The sequence below is a fragment of the Oncorhynchus mykiss genome, chromosome 32 (genome assembly GCF_013265735.2).
Source record: "Oncorhynchus mykiss isolate Arlee chromosome 32, USDA_OmykA_1.1, whole genome shotgun sequence".
Classification (NCBI taxonomy): domain Eukaryota; kingdom Metazoa; phylum Chordata; class Actinopteri; order Salmoniformes; family Salmonidae; genus Oncorhynchus; species Oncorhynchus mykiss.
Window position 1 is genome coordinate 30067761 of NC_050572.1, and position 11425 is coordinate 30079185.

The window sequence follows — 11425 nt, forward strand, 5'->3', positions numbered from 1 at the left end:
CAGCTCCTACAACAGCTTCAGCATCTACGACAACCACTGCAGCCCTAACAACAACAACTGCTGCTCCTACGACATCCACAACAACAGCACCTACTACAACACCTGCAGTTCCTACAACTGTAGCTCCCATGACCACTCCACCTACTGTACTTACAACAACAATCACAACTACAGCTCCTGCTACAACAATTGTAGCTTCAACTTCAACCACAGCAGCTGCCTCTACGACAACCACTGCAGCCCTAACAACAACAATTGCTGCTCCTACGAACACTACAGCTCCAGAACCTATTACGACAACCACTGCAGCTCCTGCTACAACAACTACAACAACTTCAGCTCCTACGACAACCACAACAACAGCACCTCCAACAACTGCTACTCCTACGACCAATGTAACTCCACAACCTACTACGACAACCAGTGCAGCTCCTACAACAACAACTGCTGTTCTAACGTCCACAGTGACTGCAGCACCTGCTACAATAACTACAACTTCAGCTCCTACGACAACCACAACCACAGCACCTCCAACAACTGTAGCTCCCACGATAACTGCAGCTCCTACAACAGCTTTAGCATCTACAACAACCACTGCAGCCCTAACTACAACAACTGCTGCTCCTACGACCACTGTAACTCCACAACCTACTACGACAACCAGTGCAGCTCCTACTACAACAACTGCTGTTCTAACGACCACAGTGACTGCAGCACCTTCTACAATAACTACAACTTCAGCACCTACGACAACCACAACAACAGCACCTACAACAACTGTAGCTGCCACGACAACTGCAGCTCCTGCAACAGTATTAGCATCTACGACAACCACTGCAGCCCTAACAACAACAACTGCTGCTCCTACGAGCACTACAGCTCCAGAACCTATTACGACAACCACTGCAGCTCCTGCTACAACAACTACAACAACTACAACTTCAGCACCTACGACAACCACAACAACAGCACCTCCAACAACTGTAGCTCCCAAGATAACTGCAGCTCCTACAACAGCTTTAGCATCTACAACAACCACTGCAGCCCTAACCACAACAACTGCTGCTCCTACGACCACTGTAACTCCACAACCTACTACGACAACCAGTGCAGCTCCTACTACAACAACTGCTGTTCTAACGACCACAGTGACTGCAGCACCTTCTACAATAACTACAACTTCAGCACCTACGACAACCACAACAACAGCACCGACAACAACTGTAGCTGCCACGACAACTGCAGCTCATGCAACAGCATTAGCATCTACGACAACCACTGCAGCCCTAACAACAACAACTGCTGCTCCTACGACCACTACAGCTCCAGAACCTATTACGACAACCACTGCAGCTCCTGCTACAACAACTACAACTTCAGCTCCTACGACAACCACAACAACAGCACCTCCAACAACTGTAGCTCCCACAACAACTGCAGCTCCTACAACAGCTTTAGCATCTACAACAACCACTGCAGCCCTAACAACAACAATTTCTACTCCTACGACCACTACAGCTCCAGAACCTATTACGACAACCACTGAAGCTCCTGCTACAACAACTACAACTTCAGCTCCTACGACAACCACAACAACAGCACCTCCAACAACTGTAGCTCCCACGATAACTGCAGCTCCTACAACAGCTTTAGCATCTACGACAACCACTGCAGCCCTAGCAACAACAACTGCTGCTCCTACGACAACCACAACAGCAGCACATACTACAACACCTGCAGTTCCTACAACTGTAGCTCCCACAACCACTCCACCTGCTGTACTTACTACAACAATCACAACTACAGCTCCTGATACAACAACTGTAACTTCTATGTCAACCACAGCAGCTGCCTCTACGACAACCACTGCAGCTCCAACTACAACAACTACAACTTCGGCTCCTACGACAAGCACAACAACAGCACCTCCAACAACTGTAGCTCCCACGATAACTGCAGCTCCTACAACAGCTTTAGCATCTACGACAACCACTGCAGCCCTAACAACAACAACTGCTGCTCCTACGACATCCACAACAACAGCACCTACTACAACACCTGCAGTTCCTACAACTGTAGCTCCCACGACCACTCCACCTGCTGTACTTACAACAACAATCACAACTACAGCTCCTGCTACAACAATTGTAGCTTCAACTTCCACCACAGCAGCTGCCTCTAAGACAACCACTGCAGCCCTAACAACAACAATTGCTGCTCCTACGACCACTACAGCTCCAGAACCTATTACGACAACCACTGCAGCCCTAACAACAACAACTGCTGCTCCTACGAGCACTACAGCTCCAGAACCTATTACGACAACCACTGCAGCTCCTGCTTCAACAACTACAACAACTACAACTTCAGCACCTACGACAACCACAACAACAGCACCTCCAACAACTGTAGCTCCCACGATAACTGCAGCTCCTACAACAGCTTTAGCATCTACAACAACCACTGCAGCCCTAACTACAACAACTGCTGCTGCTACGTCCACTGTAACTCCACAACCTACTACGGCAACCAGTGCAGCTCCTACTACAACAACTGCTGTTCTAACGACCACAGTGACTGCAGCACCTGCTACAATAACTACAACTTCAGCACCTACGACAACCACAACAACAGCACCTACAACAACTGTAGTTGCCACGACAACTGCAGCTCCTGCAACAGCATTAGCATCTACGACAACCACTGCAGCCCTAACAACAACAACTGCTGCTCCTACGACCACTACAGCTCCAGAACCTATTACGACAACCACTGCAGCTCCTGCTACAACAACTACAACAACTACAACTTCAGCACCTACGACAACCACAACAACAGCACCTCCAACAACTGTAGCTCCCAAGATAACTGCAGCTCCTACAACAGCTTTAGCATCTACAACAACCACTGCAGCCCTAACCACAACAACTGCTGCTCCTACGACCACTGTAACTCCACAACCTACTACGACAACCAGTGCAGCTCCTACTACAACAACTGCTGTTCTAACGACCACAGTGACTGCAGCACCTTCTACAATAACTACAACTTCAGCACCTACGACAACCACAACAACAGCACCTACAACAACTGTAGCTGCCACGACAACTGCAGCTCATGCAACAGCATTAGCATCTACGACAACCACTGCAGCCCTAACAACAACAACTGCTGCTCCTACGACCACTACAGCTCCAGAACCTATTACGACAACCACTGCAGCTCCTGCTACAACAACTACAACAACTACAACTTCAGCACCTACGACAACCACAACAACAGCACCTCCAACAACTGTAGCTCCCAAGATAACTGCAGCTCCTACAACAGCTTTAGCATCTACAACAACCACTGCAGCCCTAACCACAACAACTGCTGCTCCTACGACCACTGTAACTCCACAACCTACTACGACAACCAGTGCAGCTCCTACTACAACAACTGCTGTTCTAACGACCACAGTGACTGCAGCACCTTCTACAATAACTACAACTTCAGCACCTACGACAACCACAACAACAGCACCTACAACAACTGTAGCTGCCACGACAACTGCAGCTCATGCAACAGCATTAGCATCTACGACAACCACTGCAGCCCTAACAACAACAACTGCTGCTCCTACGACCACTACAGCTCCAGAACCTATTACGACAACCACTGCAGCTCCTGCTACAACAACTACAACTTCAGCTCCTACGACAACCACAACAACAGCACCTCCAACAACTGTAGCTCCCACAACAACTGCAGCTCCTACAACAGCTTTAGCATCTACAACAACCACTGCAGCCCTAACAACAACAATTTCTACTCCTACGACCACTACAGCTCCAGAACCTATTACGACAACCACTGAAGCTCCTGCTACAACAACTACAACTTCAGCTCCTACGACAAGCACAACAACAGCACCTCCAACAACTGTAGCTCCCACGATAACTGCAGCTCCTACAACAGCTTTAGCATCTACGACAACCACTGCAGCCCTAGCAACAACAACTGCTGCTCCTACGACATCCACAACAACAGCACCTACTACAACACCTGCAGTTCCTACAACTGTAGCTCCCATGACCACTCCACCTGCTGTACTTACAACAACAATCACAACTACAGCTCCTGCTACAACAATTGTAGCTTCAACTTCAACCACAGCAGCTGCCTCTACGACAACCACTGCAGCCCTAACAACAACAATTGCTGCTCCTACGAACACTACAGCTCCAGAACCTATTACGACAACCACTGCAGCTCCTGCTACAACAACTACAACAACTTCAGCTCCTACGACAACCACAACAACAGCACCTCCAACAACTGCTACTCCTACGACCAATGTAACTCCACAACCTACTACGACAACCAGTGCAGCTCCTACAACAACAACTGCTGTTCTAACGTCCACAGTGACTGCAGCACCTAATACAATAACTACAACTTCAGCTCCTACGACAACCACAACCACAGCACCTCCAACAACTGTAGCTCCCACGATAACTGCAGCTCCTACAACAGCTTTAGCATCTACAACAACCACTGCAGCCCTAACTACAACAACTGCTGCTCCTACGACCACTGTAACTCCACAACCTACTACGACAACCAGTGCAGCTCCTACTACAACAACTGCTGTTCTAACGACCACAGTGACTGCAGCACCTTCTACAATAACTACAACTTCAGCACCTACGACAACCACAACAACAGCACCTACAACAACTGTAGCTGCCACGACAACTGCAGATCCTGCAACAGCATTAGCATCTACGACAACCACTGCGGCCCTAACAACAACAACTGCTGCTCCTACCACCACTACAGCTCCAGAACCTATTACGACAACCACTGCAGCTCCTGCTACAACAACTACAACAACTACAACTTCAGCTCCTACGACAACCACAACAACAGCACCTCCAACAACTGCTGCTCCTACGAGCACTGTAACTCCACAACCTACTTCGACAACCAGTGCAGCTCCTACTACAACAACTGCTGTTCTAACGACCACGGTGACTGCAGCACCTTCTACAATAACTACAACTTCAGCTCCTACGACAACCACAACAACAGCACCTACATCAACTGTAGTTCCCATGACAACTGCAGCTCCTATAACAGCTTTAGCATCTACGACAACCACTGCAGACCTAACAACAACAACTGCTGCTCCTACGACCACTACAGCTCCAGAACCTATTACGACAACCACTGCAGCTCCTGCTACAACAACTACAACTTCAGCTCCTACGACAACCACAACAACAGCACCTCCAACAACTGTAGCTCCCACAACAACTGCAGCTCCTACAACAGCTTTAGCATCTACAACAACCACTGCAGCCCTAACAACAACAATTTCTACTCCTACGACCACTACAGCTCCAGAACCTATTACGACAACCACTGAAGCTCCTGCTACAACAACTACAACTTCAGCTCCTACGACAACCACAACAACAGCACCTCCAACAACTGTAGCTCCCACGATAACTGCAGCTCCTACAACAGCTTTAGCATCTACGACAACCACTGTAGCCCTAGCAACAACAACTGCTGCTCCTACGACAACCACAACAGCAGCACATACTACAACACCTGCAGTTCCTACAACTGTAGCTCCCACAACCACTCCACCTGCTGTACTTACTACAACAATCACAACTACAGCTCCTGATACAACAACTGTAACTTCTATGTCAACCACAGCAGCTGCCTCTACGACAACCACTGCAGCTCCAACTACAACAACTACAACTTCGGCTCCTACGACAAGCACAACAACAGCACCTCCAACAACTGTAGCTCCCACGATAACTGCAGCTCCTACAACAGCTTTAGCATCTACGACAACCACTGCAGCCCTAACAACAACAACTGCTGCTCCTACGACATCCACAACAACAGCACCTACTACAACACCTGCAGTTCCTACAACTGTAGCTCCCACGACCACTCCACCTGCTGTACTTACAACAACAATCACAACTACAGCTCCTGCTACAACAATTGTAGCTTCAACTTCCACCACAGCAGCTGCCTCTAAGACAACCACTGCAGCCCTAACAACAACAATTGCTGCTCCTACGACCACTACAGCTCCAGAACCTATTACGACAACCACTGCAGCCCTAACAACAACAACTGCTGCTCCTACGAGCACTACAGCTCCAGAACCTATTACGACAACCACTGCAGCTCCTGCTTCAACAACTACAACAACTACAACTTCAGCACCTACGACAACCACAACAACAGCACCTCCAACAACTGTAGCTCCCACGATAACTGCAGCTCCTACAACAGCTTTAGCATCTACAACAACCACTGCAGCCCTAACTACAACAACTGCTGCTGCTACGTCCACTGTAACTCCACAACCTACTACGGCAACCAGTGCAGCTCCTACTACAACAACTGCTGTTCTAACGACCACAGTGACTGCAGCACCTGCTACAATAACTACAACTTCAGCACCTACGACAACCACAACAACAGCACCTACAACAACTGTAGTTGCCACGACAACTGCAGCTCCTGCAACAGCATTAGCATCTACGACAACCACTGCAGCCCTAACAACAACAACTGCTGCTCCTACGACCACTACAGCTCCAGAACCTATTACGACAACCACTGCAGCTCCTGCTACAACAACTACAACAACTACAACTTCAGCACCTACGACAACCACAACAACAGCACCTCCAACAACTGTAGCTCCCAAGATAACTGCAGCTCCTACAACAGCTTTAGCATCTACAACAACCACTGCAGCCCTAACCACAACAACTGCTGCTCCTACGACCACTGTAACTCCACAACCTACTACGACAACCAGTGCAGCTCCTACTACAACAACTGCTGTTCTAACGACCACAGTGACTGCAGCACCTTCTACAATAACTACAACTTCAGCACCTACGACAACCACAACAACAGCACCTACAACAACTGTAGCTGCCACGACAACTGCAGCTCATGCAACAGCATTAGCATCTACGACAACCACTGCAGCCCTAACAACAACAACTGCTGCTCCTACGACCACTACAGCTCCAGAACCTATTACGACAACCACTGCAGCTCCTGCTACAACAACTACAACTTCAGCTCCTACGACAACCACAACAACAGCACCTCCAACAACTGTAGCTCCCACAACAACTGCAGCTCCTACAACAGCTTTAGCATCTACAACAACCACTGCAGCCCTAACAACAACAATTTCTACTCCTACGACCACTACAGCTCCAGAACCTATTACGACAACCACTGAAGCTCCTGCTACAACAACTACAACTTCAGCTCCTACGACAACCACAACAACAGCACCTCCAACAACTGTAGCTCCCACGATAACTGCAGCTCCTACAACAGCTTTAGCATCTACGACAACCACTGCAGCCCTAGCAACAACAACTGCTGCTCCTACGACAACCACAACAGCAGCACATACTACAACACCTGCAGTTCCTACAACTGTAGCTCCCACAACCACTCCACCTGCTGTACTTACTACAACAATCACAACTACAGCTCCTGATACAACAACTGTAACTTCTATGTCAACCACAGCAGCTGCCTCTACGACAACCACTGCAGCTCCAACTACAACAACTACAACTTCAGCTCCTACGACAAGCACAACAACAGCACCTCCAACAACTGTAGCTCCCACGATAACTGCAGCTCCTACAACAGCTTTAGCATCTACGACAACCACTGCAGCCCTAACAACAACAACTGCTGCTCCTACGACATCCACAACAACAGCACCTACTACAACACCTGCAGTTCCTACAACTGTAGCTCCCATGACCACTCCACCTGCTGTACTTACAACAACAATCACAACTACAGCTCCTGCTACAACAATTGTAGCTTCAACTTCAACCACAGCAGCTGCCTCTACGACAACCACTGCAGCCCTAACAACAACAATTGCTGCTCCTACGAACACTACAGCTCCAGAACCTATTACGACAACCACTGCAGCTCCTGCTACAACAACTACAACAACTTCAGCTCCTACGACAACCACAACAACAGCACCTCCAACAACTGCTACTCCTACGACCAATGTAACTCCACAACCTACTACGACAACCAGTGCAGCTCCTACAACAACAACTGCTGTTCTAACGTCCACAGTGACTGCAGCACCTAATACAATAACTACAACTTCAGCTCCTACGACAACCACAACCACAGCACCTCCAACAACTGTAGCTCCCACGAAAACTGCAGCTCCTACAACAGCTTTAGCATCTACAACAACCACTGCAGCCCTAACTACAACAACTGCTGCTCCTACGACCACTGTAACTCCACAACCTACTACGACAACCAGTGCAGCTCCTACTACAACAACTGCTGTTCTAACGACCACAGTGACTGCAGCACCTTCTACAATAACTACAACTTCAGCACCTACGACAACCACAACAACAGCACCTACAACAACTGTAGCTGCCACGACAACTGCAGATCCTGCAACAGCATTAGCATCTACGACAACCACTGCGGCCCTAACAACAACAACTGCTGCTCCTACCACCACTACAGCTCCAGAACCTATTACGACAACCACTGCAGCTCCTGCTACAACAACTACAACAACTACAACTTCAGCTCCTACGACAACCACAACAACAGCACCTCCAACAACTGCTGCTCCTACGAGCACTGTAACTCCACAACCTACTTCGACAACCAGTGCAGCTCCTACTACAACAACTGCTGTTCTAACGACCACGGTGACTGCAGCACCTTCTACAATAACTACAACTTCAGCTCCTACGACAACCACAACAACAGCACCTACATCAACTGTAGTTCCCATGACAACTGCAGCTCCTATAACAGCTTTAGCATCTACGACAACCACTGCAGACCTAACAACAACAACTGCTGCTCCTACGACCACTACAGCTCCAGAACCTATTACGACAACCACTGCAGCTCCTGCTACAACAACTACAACAACTTCAGCTCCTACGACAACCACAACAACAGCACCTCCAACAACTGCTACTCCTACGACCAATGTAACTCCACAACCTACTACGACAACCAGTGCAGCTCCTACAACAACAACTGCTGTTCTAACGTCCACAGTGACTGCAGCACCTAATACAATAACTACAACTTCAGCTCCTACGACAACCACAACCACAGCACCTCCAACAACTGTAGCTCCCACGATAACTGCAGCTCCTACAACAGCTTTAGCATCTACAACAACCACTGCAGCCCTAACTACAACAACTGCTGCTCCTATGACCACTGTAACTCCACAACCTACTACGACAACCAGTGCAGCTCCTACTACAACAACTGCTGTTCTAACGTCCACAGTGACTGCAGCACCTTCTACAATAACTACAACTTCAGCACCTACGACAACCACAACAACAGCACCTACAACAACTGTAGCTGCCACGACAACTGCAGCTCCTGCAACAGTATTAGCATCTACGACAACCACTGCAGCCCTAACAACAACAACTGCTGCTCCTACGACCACTACAGCTCCAGAACCTATTACGACAACCACTGCAGCCCTAACAACAACAACTGCTGCTCCTACGAGCACTACAGCTCCAGAACCTATTACGACAACCACTGCAGCTCCTGCTTCAACAACTACAACAACTACAACTTCAGCACCTACGACAACCACAACAACAGCACCTCCAACAACTGTAGCTCCCACGATAACTGCAGCTCCTACAACAGCTTTAGCATCTACAACAACCACTGCAGCCCTAACTACAACAACTGCTGCTGCTACGTCCACTGTAACTCCACAACCTACTACGGCAACCAGTGCAGCTCCTACTACAACAACTGCTGTTCTAACGACCACAGTGACTGCAGCACCTGCTACAATAACTACAACTTCAGCACCTACGACAACCACAACAACAGCACCTACAACAACTGTAGTTGCCACGACAACTGCAGCTCCTGCAACAGCATTAGCATCTACGACAACCACTGCAGCCCTAACAACAACAACTGCTGCTCCTACGACCACTACAGCTCCAGAACCTATTACGACAACCACTGCAGCTCCTGCTACAACAACTACAACAACTACAACTTCAGCACCTACGACAACCACAACAACAGCACCTCCAACAACTGTAGCTCCCAAGATAACTGCAGCTCCTACAACAGCTTTAGCATCTACAACAACCACTGCAGCCCTAACCACAACAACTGCTGCTCCTACGACCACTGTAACTCCACAACCTACTACGACAACCAGTGCAGCTCCTACTACAACAACTGCTGTTCTAACGACCACAGTGACTGCAGCACCTTCTACAATAACTACAACTTCAGCACCTACGACAACCACAACAACAGCACCTACAACAACTGTAGCTGCCACGACAACTGCAGCTCATGCAACAGCATTAGCATCTACGACAACCACTGCAGCCCTAACAACAACAACTGCTGCTCCTACGACCACTACAGCTCCAGAACCTATTACGACAACCACTGCAGCTCCTGCTACAACAACTACAACTTCAGCTCCTACGACAACCACAACAACAGCACCTCCAACAACTGTAGCTCCCACAACAACTGCAGCTCCTACAACAGCTTTAGCATCTACAACAACCACTGCAGCCCTAACAACAACAATTTCTACTCCTACGACCACTACAGCTCCAGAACCTATTACGACAACCACTGAAGCTCCTGCTACAACAACTACAACTTCAGCTCCTACGACAACCACAACAACAGCACCTCCAACAACTGTAGCTCCCACGATAACTGCAGCTCCTACAACAGCTTTAGCATCTACGACAACCACTGCAGCCCTAGCAACAACAACTGCTGCTCCTACGACAACCACAACAGCAGCACATACTACAACACCTGCAGTTCCTACAACTGTAGCTCCCACAACCACTCCACCTGCTGTACTTACTACAACAATCACAACTACAGCTCCTGATACAACAACTGTAACTTCTATGTCAACCACAGCAGCTGCCTCTACGACAACCACTGCAGCTCCAACTACAACAACTACAACTTCAGCTCCTACGACAAGCACAACAACAGCACCTCCAACAACTGTAGCTCCCACGATAACTGCAGCTCCTACAACAGCTTTAGCATCTACGACAACCACTGCAGCCCTAACAACAACAACTGCTGCTCCTACGACATCCACAACAACAGCACCTACTACAACACCTGCAGTTCCTACAACTGTAGCTCCCATGACCACTCCACCTGCTGTACTTACAACAACAATCACAACTACAGCTCCTGCTACAACAATTGTAGCTTCAACTTCAACCACAGCAGCTGCCTCTACGACAACCACTGCAGCCCTAACAACAACAATTGCTGCTCCTACGAACACTACAGCTCCAGAACCTATTACGAC

At 48.6% G+C, this 11425-nt stretch overlaps 1 protein-coding gene across 1 annotated transcript; it reads left to right on the forward strand.

Moving 5' to 3' along the window:
* Positions 1-9389: 9389 nt before the first annotated feature.
* On the forward strand, positions 9390-10004 carry LOC118946528 (integumentary mucin C.1-like; the record flags this gene model as incomplete). Its single annotated transcript, XM_036971699.1, has 1 exon — positions 9390-10004. A coding segment is annotated over one exon (615 nt), but the record flags the coding sequence as incomplete, so codon positions are not given.
* Between the last annotated feature and the right edge of the window lie 1421 nt (positions 10005-11425).